The sequence below is a fragment of the Onychostoma macrolepis genome, chromosome 03 (assembly GCF_012432095.1).
Source record: "Onychostoma macrolepis isolate SWU-2019 chromosome 03, ASM1243209v1, whole genome shotgun sequence".
Classification (NCBI taxonomy): domain Eukaryota; kingdom Metazoa; phylum Chordata; class Actinopteri; order Cypriniformes; family Cyprinidae; genus Onychostoma; species Onychostoma macrolepis.
The window spans coordinates 9,382,724-9,399,449 of NC_081157.1; the positions used below are offsets into that span (position 1 = coordinate 9,382,724).

General features: G+C 37.2%; 1 protein-coding gene across 1 annotated transcript in view; it reads left to right on the forward strand.

The window, feature by feature from the left end:
- The window catches only part of LOC131534346 (uncharacterized), a gene marked incomplete at its 5' end in the record, with an annotated part of 49,776 nt that extends 33,505 nt beyond the window's left edge, over positions 1 to 16,271 (forward strand). Inside the window, 5 exons of the mRNA XM_058767181.1 lie at positions 5,374 to 5,635; positions 5,723 to 5,868; positions 12,708 to 12,987; positions 15,374 to 15,513; positions 15,698 to 16,271. Coding sequence (XP_058623164.1) covers positions 5,374 to 5,635; positions 5,723 to 5,868; positions 12,708 to 12,987; positions 15,374 to 15,513; positions 15,698 to 15,807 — 938 coding nt within the window. The remainder of the gene's footprint in view (positions 1 to 5,373; positions 5,636 to 5,722; positions 5,869 to 12,707; positions 12,988 to 15,373; positions 15,514 to 15,697) is intronic.
- Positions 16,272 to 16,726: the final 455 nt, after the last annotated feature.

Here is a 16,726-nt window from a genome sequence, read left to right on the forward strand (position 1 = left end):
CTATAGCCCCATTGACTCCCTCTTCCAAAGCATTGATGAAATAAACTGTTGGATGTGCCAGAACTTTCTTCAGTTAAACAAGGAGAAAACTGAAGTCACTGTATTTGGAAACAAAGATGAAGTTCTCAAGGTGAATGCATACCTTGACTCTAGGGGTCAAACAACTAAAAATCAAGTCAAAAATCTTGGGGTGATTCTGGAGACAGACCTAAGTTTTAGTAGTCATGTCAAAGCAGTAACTAAATCAGCATACCATCATCTCAAAAACATTGCAAGAATGAGATGTTTTGTTTCCAAAAACTTGGAGAAACTTGTTCATGCCTTTATCACAAGCAGGGTGGATTATTGTAATGGTCTCCTTCCAAAGAAGACCATTAGACAGCTGCAGCTCATCCAGAACGCTGCTGCCAGGATTCTGAATAGAACCAGAAAATCTGAGCATATCACACCAGTCCTCAGGTCCTTACACTGGCTTCCAGTTACATTTAGGATTGATTTTAAAGTACTTTTACTCATTTATAAATCACTCAGTGGCCTAGGACCTAAATACATTGCAGATATGCTCACTGAATATAAACCTAACAGACCACTCGGATCATTAGGATCGAGTCAGTTAGAAATACCAAGATTTCACACAAAACAAGGGGAGTCCACTTTTAGCTATTATGCCGCCCGCAGTTGGAACCAGCTTCCAGAAGAGATCAGATGTGCTAAAACATTAGCCACTTTTAAATCCAGACTCAAAACTCATCTGTTTAGCTGTGCATTTGTTGAATGAGCACTGTGCTACGTCTGAACTAATTGCACTGTATTTGATGTATAATCATTTTCTATTCTTAACCGTTTTAAGTTCATTTTAAATAAATTTTTATATAATTTCCTTGTTTTTATTGTTGTGCTTATTATTATTATTATTTTTTTAATTCCTAGTTTTTATTGTTGTGATTATTATTTTTTAACGACTATTTCACTTCCTTTTTATTCAATTCAATTCAGGTTTATTTGTATAGCGCTTTTTACGATACATATCGTAAATATTTATATATTGTAGAAACTTATTATATTTATCTTATGGCAAAATTTGGTAATTCTGTATATTGTCTGAGGGTCGGCATCCTCTGAGGTCCTCTGAGGGGTTGGCATCATCTCTTCGCAGGTGTTTGGTCATCTCAGATCATTTAAGTGTTGGATCCAGACTGAAGCTTCTGTAAATTTATGTAAAGCTAACCATACTGAAATAAAGCCGGCAGCAACTTCCGGTTCATGCAGACTTTAAGCAACTAGAGAGTATACAGTTTAAGTTTTTTGATTCGTTTCAGTCTTTTTGAATGAAAGTTCCCCAAACCGGAAGTGCCACCCATAATGTAAAACAGGTAACACTTTAGAATACTGTTTCTTACTTACTGCATAACTAATAAGTAATTATTGAAGAACTAACAGGTAATTATTCACTAACTTCATTCACTAATGTTAACTACTAAGGAAGATGTGTTAACTAATCATTATGTAATACAATTTTATGATTGTTTTAAGTAACAGTTAGCTAATCAATAACTAATGTATTCTGTCATACCTCCTGCAGAACTACTATTAATTATCTACTAGTTAAGGTTCAAGAAAAATAACTACTAATGAACAGTCATACACAATTACATTGAGTTGTGACCCTTTCATATAAATGTTATTAGCAGTAGTAGTAGTATGAAAATGCAATATTAATAAATGCAATAAATTTTCTAGAGGTTTTGCCTGTGTAGTGAATTGTTTTGTGAGTGTGTTTTGTAAGAAATCAGCTTCCGATAGGAACCCCACCACCACTCCAGTGCCATGCGATAACTTACCTTAGTTTTTATATTTTATATACAGTACTGTATGCCTCCTCAGCATATACCACATTACCATTAATTCAATTCCTGTATGTAAGGCAAGGACTGAGGGAAAGTGAAAATACAGGTAACCAATTAATTAATAAATAATTATCAAATAATTCTGCAGGACTTATTTCCAACCTGAAACAGTAGGCCTATTCTAAAGTGAAAATATTGGGAACCCATTAGTAATTAATCCATAATTATCAAATAATTCTGCATAGTTAAGACAAGACAGTGGAGTTGGAGTTCCTTTCCGAAGCAGATTTTCTACAGAACATGCGCACAAAGCAATTATTTACCATACAGGCAAAAACTTATGTACAATTATAGTAATGAGTCCTTTTGGGTGTACAGCAAACAAAATGCATATTTCATTTCCATTATAGGCTAATAATAGAAGTAGTGGACTGTAACAGAGTTGCTACTGTAGTAGTACTTTGTACTTGTCCTTTTACTCAAGCAATTTTGAAAATGAATAGGCCTACTTATAATTTTACTGGAGTAATATTTTAATGGGGTATCTGTACTTTTACTCAATTACTTGATTTGTGGGCCACAGCCTGATCATTAAAGTGACTATTTGTGTATAACTGTTCAGTAGTAGTTATTTCATAGTTATTTTTCTTGAACCTTAACTAGTAGATAATTAATAGTAGTTCTTCAGGAGGTATGACAGAATATTGGTTAGCTAACTGTTACTTAACACAATCATAAAATTGTATTACATACTGATTAGTTAACACATCTTCCTTAGTAGTTAACAGTAGTGGGTTTAAGTGTTAATGAATAATTACCTGTTAGTTCTTATTTAAAATTACCAATAATTCCTTATTAGTTATGCAGTAAGTAAGAAACGGTATTCTAAAGTGTTACTGTAAAGCGCAGTAGGCTCGTCAGGAATAAGGTGGATAATGAAGCCTATTTTTTTTTAACCACACGTGTGAATATCTGCAATTGCTGTGATCAAATTGCAGCATCATTACTCCAGTCTTCAGTGTCACATGATCCTTCAGAAATCATTCTAATATGCTGATTTGCTGCTTAAGAAACATTTCTGATTATTATCAATGTTTAAAACTGATGTACTGTTAAATATTTTTGTGGAAACCATGATTCATTCTATTTTTCAGGATTCATAGATTAATAGAAAGTTCAAAAGAACAGCATTTATTTGAAAAAGAAATACTCAAACAACCCAAAAATCAGCTGATACAGGTTCAGCTCCCTCAAAGAATTAGTTAGGCAAGAGACGTGGGTAAAGTATAAAAATACAAAATGTTTTAAAATAGACACTAAAATCAACAGGAAAAACTGGAAACTCCACTTCAAACAAAAGAAAGCAAATTACAACAGAAAAAATTATAATACAAACCAACTTAGTATAACGGTAGCAATTATATGTAAAAAATAAAAAAAACAATACCAGCAGGGCTGAGGCTCCCAACAGCAGGAAACAGAATAGAGTTTGGTTTTAAAAGGGCACACTTCCACGCATTACACCACTGTGCACTCCGATCACACTACCATACACTCCATGTTACACAGCACACAATAAACAAGAACCACCACCACAAAGAGGAAGATCCATTCACCTGTGAATAAAACTATAACAACTGACTTAAGGCAACACGCAATATGGACATCAATTAACTGATAAAGCAACTCCTCACAAAAGTGGGTATCAATGCCAAACAGAAACGAGAAACAAAACACTAGAGAAATAAAACAGTTTGTCACATGAGACTATTACAAAGCAACTTGGTATCAGCTCGGCTTTCTTGTAGCTCAAATAGTAGAGCATGGCGCTAGCAACGCCAAGATCATGGGTTCGATTCCCAGGGAAAGCAAGAACTGATAAAATGTAAAAAAAAACTGTAACTTGAATGCAATGTAAGTCGCTTTGGATAAAAGCGTCTGCTAAATGCATAAATGTAAATGTAAAAAACATGTATTATACCCCCAAATGCGATTTTTACCGGGGGACCCCCCTCGAAATGCAACTGTACTAAGTTGTGCAGTGTGAAAACAACGGTAATCCGATGACTTTGAAAATTGTGCAGTGTGAACTCTGCATTAAATAATGTCGACGACAGCGTCTGCGCGGCAGTATAAACAGCAGCACTTTAGCAGCGCGAAAACAACAGCAAACAATCACAGCATAGAACGAGAGGGAGAATCCTGCAGCGAATACAAAAGGAGACATTACTAATCATCATGTTGTCCCCCGCTCCCAATTATAACTGCGTTTCAAACACTTACTGTTAGGATATCACGTAGCTAGAACAAGTTTAAATCACAGTCATGTCCACCGATAGCACAATGGGATACAGGAAATCATGTCTATTTAGCATGTGACAAAATGTTAACCCCACATGAACAAACATACTAGCCCAATACAACGAGCTCTTAACTACACATACCTGAAAGATGAACAGTCATCAAATCCACTAAAGCTGCACCGAAAGGGCACCAGAGCAAAAAGACGTGCTATAATTCACAAAAATTAACTTTAAAATTATGCACACCCAAAATAACCACCTGTTAAAGCATAGTGCGCTTATCTGCAACCACTGTCTATGTACACAGACAAAAATAGGCAACAGCCAATCAGCCTTTAAATTGAAGATACTACTTGCTGATCAATCACCTCGTCCCGTTACATCCAGAAAGTCTGGTCCTGATTCACAAGAAACGTGTCCTCATCCCACTTTAGATTTCAGTCTTCTGCTTGATGACCATGTTGGATGAAACCAATGACATATGAATAATTATCTGTATTATTAATATGTCAATGTTTTCATCCAACATGGTCATTATGTAGAACAATGTTTTATGTTTCCTTTATAATTCAGATTTTAATTATTAGCAGCAATATCAAGGTGAATTAAATTGAAAATGCAAATTTGAATGTGATTCAACAAAACACGGTTGTTTGACTTGTTTCCACAGGGTTTTTATTGATTGAGGAAATGGCACATGGACAAAAAGGTGAGAATCCTTCAGTGTCTAAACACTTTTGTTCTGTTTTGTCTGTTAAATGGGCAGATATAAAAGTACTTAGAAATCTAGCTCTGTAATGAAGATCTGATGCAGTTTGATGCCCAGTTTATAGTTCCTGATACCAGATAGACCAAAGTAAAATACACTTATTAACAGACAATTTTTCCTTCCAAAATTGATCTTTCAGGAACAGCTTTTACAAATTTTTAATGTTAGATTATACTGCTCTTTGTTTAATATAACATACCAAGCCCATCATGATATATAGGCCAAGATTAGAAATATACTGAGTAACAAATGTTGGATATCCAAAATAACTTAAAAATATGTTCACTGTCCTTATTTTACCCTTACGTTTTAAATATCTGTCGCTGTTTTGCACCCTTAACCCTTAATTTCTGACCCTGTGGTGGACATGAAGCTGATGATGAGTAAGAAAGATTAGTTTGGTAAAGGTCTTCTGCAGTGGTAAATGATTTCTTATTGGCCTTTATTGATGATTTTTTTCCAGAGAATGTAGCACTATGGGGCAAAACTACTCAGTCATCAACTTACGGAGGATCTGATCCTGAATGGGCTCTTGATGGATTGTTGCACACCTGGACCCACACTAACTCTGAAACCAACCCATGGTGGAGAGTGGATCTACTGAAAGTGTACAAAGTGAACAGAGTGACCATCATTAATAGACCGAACCTTGGTTATAGGATTAACGGAGCGGTGATTCGTATCGGGAACTTTCTTGACATTTACAGCAACAACATGTGAGGATTTCTTTCTTTTGATTTGATTTCTGTGGCTGAAGTGAAGAATGAACAGAAACAGATAACAGATGATCTTTCTGTCTGTAGATGTGGTGTGATTTCTACTCTTGCATCTGGTGCCACGGCCACTTTCTCATGCGGTGGGATGGAGGGTCGTTATATGGTTGTTCATATTCCTGGAGATCAGAAGATGCTTAGTATTGTTGAAGCTGGAGTCTACGGGTATTTGGCAGGTAATTTGTTTTTTTTTAGAGCACTTTATTGAATGTAATAAATACTTTTTTATTAACTTACTTTAAACTCATAGTTCACCAGAAATCACGCTCATGTCTTTCCAAACCAGTATGACAGTATTCATGCTTTACTGACGTCTTATGTACAGATGATTCTGATAAACGTGGGGCTTGAGCATATAACAGGGATGCAAACTCATCATGGGTGAAAAAGGTGACAAAGACGTGCCACCAACAGCCTAGAAGGGTTAATCATTTAAATACTTAACTACAAATTAAGTTACTTTTTAATGGTATACACATTAAATTATAATGCATTAAATATTTAGACACTTTTTAGATTTAATGTAAAAACTAAAGTTTTCAAACATTGCCTTTAAAGGAACTCATCTTTAAGTTGCTTTAAGCTTTATATTTAACTGCCCTGCTGAAAAAATCAATAGAACCCTGCCCAAAACACAATAGAAAATGTAATGGTTTTAGTGGTTATAATGGGAATTGTATTGGTTTTAATGGAAACTATAATGGTGTCTACTGGTATGTGATGGACTCTGGTGGGATGTTAAATCCTATTGGACAAATGCCCAAAACACACTACAAAAAGGAATTTTGTAATGGTTTTACTGGAAAAAGCTAATGGTTTATAATGGTATTTTAATGGAAACCATTGGATGGGTTCTATTGGGCTTCTATTGTTTTTTTTTTTTAGCAGGGTGTAGAAGCTGCTATTCAGCCAACACAGACTTGCTGCTGCTGTGGTTACTCTGAATTTACTCAGCATCACTTAATGCACAGCTCTATTTTGACATTGGCTTGTCAGATAGTTCATTCCCAGCTAACATAAGATCAGCGGTTCACTGGCGTTTTGTTCATCGTTATTCCAGCGGCAGCCGCCACTTGTCCACTGACAAGCCGCTGGTTTATAATTACTGTTTTCTGGCAGTCCACAGTCGGTCCGTGGTTCATAATCAGTTCGATTATGATAACAAAAATGTCCTTGCACACAATAATGGATCAAAAACAATGTACAATCATAAATGCAAATTTATTTTCAGTGAACAGATTAAACATACAACTGCATTTAAAGTATATTTATCAGATGGTTTTATCCAATGTGACTTTCAAATAGAAGCATTCACATTTATCCATACAAAAGTCAAACACAAAATTAACCATGGTTTAACTATGGCTGCATTTACACTGCAGGTTTTGATGACCATTTCCAATTTTATGACTATATCCGATTTTTTGGACGATGTGCTTACATTTCTTTTAAAAGTGACCTGTGTATGATGTGTGCACTTGGTGAAACAAGCCAAAAATAGCATATATGTCATCACAAATCAATTTGAATAGTACATTGAGTTTAATTTATTGACATGGAATTCATATAGAAAGGTTTTTAATGCAATAGTTACACCTATACATCAAAATAATTATATATCCGTACAAATTCTTCAGGACAGTGATGTACGCAGCTCTGCTGAAAGCTTGCAAGTGGAATAATACTCAGGTGGTAGATATTAAGCATGTCACATCATCTGTGTTTTTTTTTATTGTTGTTTTTACGATCATTCAAACTATTTCATTTAAGAACATGCTTGCAGTATTTTTATACTAAACTTTTGTTAATAATTACAACTTTCACTATTTTTATTCAGTGCTTCATATTCATTTTAACTGTAAAACTGTAATGTAAAACAAATGTAAAATATATATATATATACAGGTGCATCTCAATGAATTAGAATGTCATGGAAAAGTTCATTTATTTCAGTAATTCAACTCAAATTGTGAAACTTGTGTGTTAAATAAATTCAATGCACACAGACTGAAGTAGTTTAAGTCTTTGGTTCTTTTAATTGTGATGATTTTGGCTCACATTTAACAAAAACCCACCAATTCACTATCTCAGCAAATTAGAATATGGTGACATGCCAATCAGCTAATCAGCTCAAAACACCTGCAAAGGTTTCCTGAGCCTTCAAAATGGTCTCTCAGTTTGGTTCACTAGGCTACACAATCATGAGGAAGACTGCTGATCTGACAGTTGTCCAGAAGACAATCATTGACACCCTTCACAAGGAGGGTAAGCCACAAACATTTATTGCCAAAGAAGCTGGCTGTTCACAGAGTGCTGTATCCAAGCATGTTAACAGAAAGTTGAGTGGAAGGAAAAAGTGCGGAAGCACTGGAGGATTGTCAAGCAAAATCGATTCAAGAATTTGGTTGAACTTCACAAGGAATGGACTGAGGCTGGGGTCAAGGCATCAAGAGCCACCACACAGACATGTCAAGGAATTTGGCTACAGTTGTCGTGTTCCTCTTGTTAAGCCACTCCTGAACCACAGACAACGTCAGAGGCCTCTTACCTGTGCTAAGGAGAAGAACTGGACTGTTGCCCAGTGGTCCAAAGTTTTCTTTTCAGATGAGAGCAAGTTTTGTATTTCATTTGGAAACCAAGGTCCTAGAGTCTGGAGGAAGGGTGGAGAAGCTCATAGCCCAAGTTGCTTGAAGTCCATTGTTAATTTTCCACAGTCTGTGATGATTTGGGGTGCAGTGTCATCTGCTGGTGTTGGTCCATTGTGTTTTTTGAAAACCAAAGTCACTGCACCCATTTACCAAGACATTTTGGAGCACTTCATGCTTCCTTCTGCTGACCAGCTTTTTAAAGATGCTGATTTCATTTTCCAGCAGGATTTGGCACCTGCCCACTGTAGAACCTGGTCGAAAAGAACACACACATATAATCTTAACCCAGAACATTCCAAGGAGCTTACCCTCCATCGCAGAGTCATAAAATTTACAAATGACCAACACAACACCCAAGTATCTGACTAGCTTCCTGCCTGTTCTCCTTATCATCTCATGAGACCCATGAAGCTGGGAGGAGAATATCTGGCCACCCTTTTGAAGAACAGAATCTTCAATGTTGTTCCTGACCGGTTTACTATAAATAAAGTCGAATAAACAGACAGTACAAAGCACGTGGGATCTGGACATGCTCCAGCACAGACCCTCCCTGAATCCCCTGTCTGCTTTTGACCATAAGTCAATGATGGTATCAACAAGAAAATACAGATATACGTTGACCAGACCTCAACAAACCTACACCACGGACATCCCCATGACCCCATAACAACTCCCTTTTCTTTACTGCATTCCAAGAGAATGCGCGCCTCTTTTCTTTTACAACCAAAAGAAACTCTAGTTACACAGAGGATCTTTAAAGACAATCATTCACTTTCATTGCTATTAGAGAAAGTGTATCAACAAATTACATGTTTGATGTCTTATATATATCTATATATATGCTTGGTGTTTTACATTATGCATGGTGTGTTTTAGTTTGATCATTGCCTTAATAACTTTCTTTTGAATAGATAGCCGTGTGTAGTATTGGGTTAAAGCTTATTTCAGATGCAGGAAGTTGCTATGAATTATATGTCGATTTTCAGTCTCGTATGAATGATGAATACTTATATAAGAAGTTATTAAGAAATATTCCCCACATGATGGATGAAACATTAAGATAATGTATGCACGAAGAGAAGCAGTGCTGGGCGGGGCTCCGCCCTACAGAGACAATGTGATTGGATCAAACAGTGAATGGGATGGACTCAAATCAATCCGATAAAAACAGACACCCAGCTTTGCAAATGCTGCGGAAGAAAAAAACTGAGCTGGAAAAACTTTGGTCTCGCCTCACCCACCTACAGCCTTAACATCAGTTTGACCATCCAAGACTTCAACACTCTGTCAACTTCTGACCAACGAAACCTGCAAGGCCTGCAGCGTAAGAACTTCAAAGCCTTGCCATTCGCGTGCTGCCAGGAAGCCAGTCCAAAAGAGATTTCCTGAGTGACGTCACGCGACAACGACACAGCAGCCGCAAAATCCGCTCCGGGATTCCCTCAAGCAACCCTCCAGAGAGCCAGCCGGCCTTCAAGTCAACTAACCATCTCTATTTGCTGAGCTGATTTGAATTAATTTTTAAGAGTAAGGTCAAAGCCTCTGTTTGTGAAGTCTTCAGGTCGTCTTTATTCTCAGGAAAGAGTATAACCTTAAACAGTATTCAAACCGCTTTCATCTGGCCAAAACGTGTGTATGTGTTTTGTTAGTATAGTATCATAGAATAGCAAATAAACTCTCGTTTCATTTATAAAGAATGGTCTGGTGCCGTGATTTTCAAATTTGAAATAATTTTCCAAAGATTTTGTTACCTGTGCTCTTTAATTTACCCGACCAATTCTGTATTATTATCGTTGCCACGAAATAAACCGAATTGCTAAGATATACTGGCTTAATACTCGCTGGTCGAGTCGTTAATAAGGTATAAATTATACATTTTGATTAATATCAATTAGTCACATCAACATCGAATCCCTACTATTTGATTCCCTAAAGCAAAATAATTTTTCATAATAATTCATAATAAAAGCTTAAATACGAGTTAATTCTATTACACCACACTGCCAAAAGCACCAAAAGTTGGTTAAATGACCATGGTGTTGGTGTGCTTGACTGGCCAGCAAACTCACCAGACCTAAACCCCATAGAGAATCTATGGGGTATTGTCAAGAGGAAGATGAGAAACAAGAGACCAAAAAAGGCAGATGAGCTGAAGGCCACTGTCAAAGAAACCTGGGCTTCCATACCACCTCAGCAGTGTCACAAACTGATCACCTCCATGCCATGCCGAATTGAGGCAGTAATTAATATCAGGAACATCTGTATATATATATATATATATATATATATATATATATATATATATATGTTTTGTAGCCATGTTTTGTAGCCATAGACTCACACATGCTTTGTACTATCATAAAAAAAAGAGAAAGAAATCTTATATCTGAGAAACTAATTATTATTGTTTAGCACGTTATTAATATCTATTTCTGAACAGAGTAGGCTATTAACAATAAACAAGTTCTAAACATACCTAGACTCGTAGCATTCATCATGTTACAGTGTACACTCATATTACTTTTATTGTTTTATATAGAGCATGAAAACATCATCGCGCCGTAAGAAATTTAAATACAATGAATTGCCTATCATATTCAACATGTTTTACACTATTTCAAACACTGTAGTCAGGAATTATAGTTTGGAATAAACCGAACTATGATTTTGTAGTCATACAGTCTAGTATGTATGATTTTATAGTAGCCTATGATATGATTCTGTAGCCACAGACTCAAACATGCTTTGTACAATAAAACTATGTACTTTGTACTATAAAAAATGATATTTTATATCTGAGAAACTAATTATTATTGTTTAGCACACTATTAAAATATATTTGTGAACAGAGTATTAATAATAAACATAGTCTAAACATTCTTAGACGCGTAGCATTCATCATGTTGTCGTTTGGGAAAAACCCAACTGCTACTAAATCTGTTCAAGTTTATGTCACAATAAAACGGTAACAAAGATGCAAAAAAGAAACATTACTTACTCATCAGATTGCTCTCCTCTACTTAGTCAATAAGACTTGCTTCATTTCAAAGTAGACACTTCAAGCTTTCTATAGATATATTTCCATGTCTCTGTGTTGAGTATTTGCTTAGTTACAGTTCATTTTAGTGACGCGTTTCTAAAAACAGTTCGCAGAGACGGAGAAGACAGAGAGCGCACCCTGTTTGTTTTATTTTTCCAAAAGCACAAAGTTGTGTTGTTATTGTGAGTGTACACAAAAAAAAAGTAGACACTTAACAGTTTCGATTGATGTATAACACTTATTTGTGTGACCAAAATCAACAGAGTATTTTTAGTGTACTGTATTTTGCACTGATCTTAAAAAAAACCTATCTGGTATCGCTGGCGATACCGTCGACCCCAGAGAGTTAAAGCAAAAGGAGCCCCTACCAAGTATTGAGTACATATACAGTAAATGAACATACTTTCCAGAAGGCCAACAATTCACTAAAAATGTTTTTTTTATTGGTCTTATGAAGTATTCTAATTTGTTGAGATAGTGAATTGGTGGGTTTTTGTTAAATGTGAGCCAAAATCATCACAATTAAAAGAACCAAAGACTTAAACTACTTCAGTCTCAGTTTCACAATTTGAGTTGAATTAATGAAATAAATGAAATTTTCCACGACATTCTAATTTATTGAGATGCACCTGTATATTTATAAAACATAGATGTCATGTAAGAGCTCAGTAGAAACACAGGACAGACCCTCGCTTGCCACTGGTGTACCAACGGAGGCCCAACCACGGCAAACCGCTGGTTGCGTGCCACCCAAAAAACGCCGGCTGACAGACAGCATTTTTAGATTGGACGGCTCGCCAATGGTGTGCCGATGGTGGTCTGACCATATTAAGCCACTGAATTTGTGCCACCCAAAAAACGCTGGTGGACTGCCAGGTCATTGTTTGCTGGGTTCTGTCCATTGCTACAGTTATCACCGTTACAGTTATGACAAGTTTGCATCCCTGACATAATGCTACAAAATGGGGAAAATATTAATGTGGGAATTTTATCATGTTAAACAGTCCACATTTGTCAGACAAATCAACAGACAACTTTCTTTTTATTGCAAATAGGTGTTATTGAAGATATTGGTTATATTTACTCCAGGTTGCTGGTACTAATGATGTAATGAATTACTAGGGGCGTCTAATTATTATTTATATACAGTAGTTGTGAAGGATGTTATTAGACAAAAAGTCATTCTGTTTGTAAATCCGTTCGGTGACAGAAGGCTAGTTGGTGCAGAAATGACATGCTTCACCATCATCTCCTCCACTGTTGTTCTCAAATTTTATTTGAATTGTGCATAAACATGGGTCACGATGGGTTTTTATTAATTTTCCAGGAAATCGGGCAATAGGAGGAGCCACTATACAGTCGTCAACATCCGCAGACTGGGTTGCTGAAAAGGCCGTTGATGGTAATCGAGGTCTCCAGCAGTTGTATACGGGATGCTCCTCAACCCTTAATGAGGCAGACCCGTGGTGGAGGCTGGATCTGCATGATGTCTACCGAGTTAATGAAGTGGTCGTCAGTAATAGAAAAGACTGCTGTGCAGAACAAATAAACGGAGCAGAGATTCGCATCGGAAACTCTTTGGAGAACAACGGCATCAACAATCCCATGTGAGAAACTTGAGGTTGAAAGAGCGTGAGACATCAAGGACGAATGTGAAGGATTAATGCAGATATGACAGTATTTTTTATATCCTTCATGTGTTTCTCTGTCTGTAGATGTGCTGTTATTCCTGCTATTCCAGCAGGTGAGTCCTACAGCTACTCATGTGATGGACTGGATGGACGTTACGTGATTATTCATATTCCTGGAGACTGGAAGATTCTTGCGCTTTGTGAGGTTGAAGTTTATGGGTATTTGGCAGGTAATTCATTGTTGTAGAGCGTTATATTCAATATTGTACATTAATATATAATTCATGTAATATCATGCCATACTGGAAACGTACTGTAAAGGAACACAAAATCATCGTTTTCACAATTCGGTTTGGTGAGGGTAGTTGATGCAGTAATAACTCACTTCACCTCCAGTCGTTGTTCCTCAGTAATCTTCCCCTCTGCTGCAAACTTTGTGCATCAAGACGAGTCGTGACATTTTTTTCATACATTTTTTTTTTTTTAGAAAATCTGGCAGTAGCTGGAGCTGCTATACAGTCGTCAACATCTGTGGACTGGTTTGCTGAAAAGGCCATTGATCGAGGTCTCCAGCAGTTGTATACGGGATGCTCCTCAACCCTCAATGAGGCAGACCCGTGGTGGAGGCTGGATCTGAGTCATATTTACCGAGTTAGTAAAGCGGTCGTAACTAATAGAAAAGACTGCTGTGCAGAACAAATAAATGGAGCGGAAATTCGAATCGGAAACTCTTTGGAGAAAAACGGCATCAGCAATCCAATGTGAGAAACTTAAGGTTGAAAGAGTGTGAGACGTCAAGCACAAATGTGAAGGATTTAGTCATTTTGTAGATGCTTTTATCCACAGCGACTTACAATTGGGGAATACATGAAAGTGATTCATCTTAAAGAGGCAAACAGATAGAGGAAGTGCTCGCAATACCAAGTCTCAGGCATTGTTCAAATAAGTACAAGCTAGAAAAGGAGGAAATAAATAAAGAGAAAGACAAAGTTTTTTTTTTCTTTAGGATGAAGTCAGGTAGTGTTGAAAGAGATGAGTTTTCAGATATTGCTTGAAGATTGACAGGGATCCAGCACTCCGGATAGGGGTGGGAAAATCATTCCACCAGCCAGGAACGGTGAACGAGAATGTTCTGGAGGGTGATTTTGAGCCTCTCTGTGATGGTACCACGAGGCGTCGCTCACTAACAGATCTCAGACTTCTGGAGGGGATGTAGATTCATAATAGTGAGTGGAAGTAGGTGGGTGCTGAGCCTGTGGCTGTTCTATATGCAAGCATCAATGTCTTGAACTTGATGCGAGCTGCAACCAGTAGCCAGTGCAAGGAATCATTTGCATTCTGAATCATTTTTAGAGGTTTGATATGCTTGATGGAAGTCCAGCCAGAAGAGCATTGCAGTAGTGCAGCCTAAAAATGACAAGGGCCTGGACAAGAAGTTGTGCAGCATTCTCTGTTAAAAAAGGCCTGATCTTTCTGATGTTGTATAATGTAAACCTGCAAGATCGAGCAGTCTTTGCAATGTTGTCATTGAAGGTCAGCTGGTCATCAAAGATTACACCAAGATTTCTGATATCCTGAAGGTTCTGAGATCACCAAGATTCTGAGCCTGAGATCCGTGCAGCTACCGTTGAAACTATCTAGTTGAAAAGAGAGATAGAGATGTGTGTCATCAGTGTAGTAATGATAGGACAAGCCATGTGCCTGTGTGATGGGTCCCAGTGATGTAGCGTATGTGGAGAAGGGGTCCAATAACTGATCCCTGAGGAACCCCTGTGACCAGTTGATGTGCTGTGGATACCTCCCCTCCCCAGGCCACCCTGAATGACCTACCAGTTAGAAAGGATTCAAACCAGCGAAGTGGAATCCCAGTGATGCCTAGTGATGAGAGGGTAGACAGCGGGATCTGGTGATTGACAGTGTTAAAGGCTTCAGTGACTGAGAGTAGCGCAGTCACAGTTGAATGGCCACTCCTGAAACCTGACTGGTTAGCATCCAGTTTGTTGTTGTGTGAAAGAAACAATGATACCTGGTTGAAAACAACTCGTTCGAGTGTTTTCGCTATGAATGGAAGGAGAGAGACAGGTCTGTAGTTTTCTATAAGAGAAGTGTTTGATGTAGGTTTTTTTTAGCAGTGGGTTTACCCGAGTCTGATTGAATGCAGTGGGGAAAGTGCCTGTGAGGAGGGATGTGTTGATAATGTGTGTGAGTGCTGGTAAGAGTGTAGGGGAGATTGCTTGGAGAAGGTGTGAGGGGATTGGGTCTAGAGGACATGTTGTAGGATGGCTGGAGATTGGATACCTCTTTTGGATTAATGCAGATATGACAGAATTTTTATATCCCTCATCTGTTTCTCTGTCTGTAGATGTGCTGTTATTCCTGCTATTCCAGCAGGTGAGTCCTACAGCTACTCATGTGATGGGATGGAGGGACGTTACGTGAATCTGATCATTCCTGGAGACATGAAGATACTCACTCTGTGTGAGGTGAAGGTCTATGGAGAAGGTATACATCAGTAATATTGGTTTATAATATTAGATAATAATGTCTTCACATCATAAATTTTTGTCAATATGACGCAGTGAGGAGTGTGGATAAGTTTTAATAAATGCAAGCTCATTTGTAGGGTGCAAACCATATTTCTTAGGATTTTTTATGAATTTACATATATATGAATATATTTTTCTAGGTCCCTGTTTAAAAAGATCATTTGTAAAACTGCTGTTTCGCTCCAGCAAAGATTTGACCGACTCTACAATGAGAGAAAACGTTCTGAAACAGGTGAGAAAAAAAAAGTAACAAGTGATGAGAAAACAAACACTTGTTGCATTGTTAAATATTATGACCTGAATTTGTTAAAAACAAAATCAGCTGTTGTTGTCCTGCAGTGCAGTTGCATTTGCTAAGAGAGGACTGGTTTATATTATGATACAAAGGTTCACTGACTGGAGTGCCGATCACCTATTGATTATTCAGTCAAACTATTTACAGCATGAACAAATTTACAATATTCTCTCATTTTAAAGAGACATGATTTTACAAAAGTACTGTTTGGGACATGACACGAGAAAAGAGGAGAGGAAGATTTGAATATCTTGTCATATTCTGATCTAATCAGTTTAGTATGAATATTATTTCCAGTTGGGATCTGCTCTGGCTGATAGAGGAATCACAGACGTGACACTGAGATGGTCTCAAACCCCTAAACAGGAAGTGAAGCAGAACACTGACAAACGTTAGTGTGTTCTCACAACTGTACAATAACTTACATATGCTGCACAAATAGCAAAAATGTTTTTTTTTATAGGTCACTGTGATACAAGACAACAATGCCCTGGAAATCAACAGTGTCTCTGACTCACTAAATTCACATTCATTCAATTTCTTCATAATTTTTGAAAGCCCGTTTCCACCACTGAATAAAAAATAAAATGAGGGACTTGTGACTTTTTATCTCACAATTCTGACATAAAGTCCATTCCGAAGGGAAAAAAGAGAGACTATTTTCTTAAAATTGCAAGTTTATATTTCACACTTTATTACTCAGAATTACGACTTTATTTCTCAGAATTGTGATAGTAGTAACTATGATAGCCGGACAACTTTTTTTGCGATTGGTGCGAGAGGGTTTTGGCTTGCAGCACTTCGCACACTGGCACACTAGATGGGAAACGGCATTATAATGCATTATAATTGTACCAAATCCTTGTTAATGTAC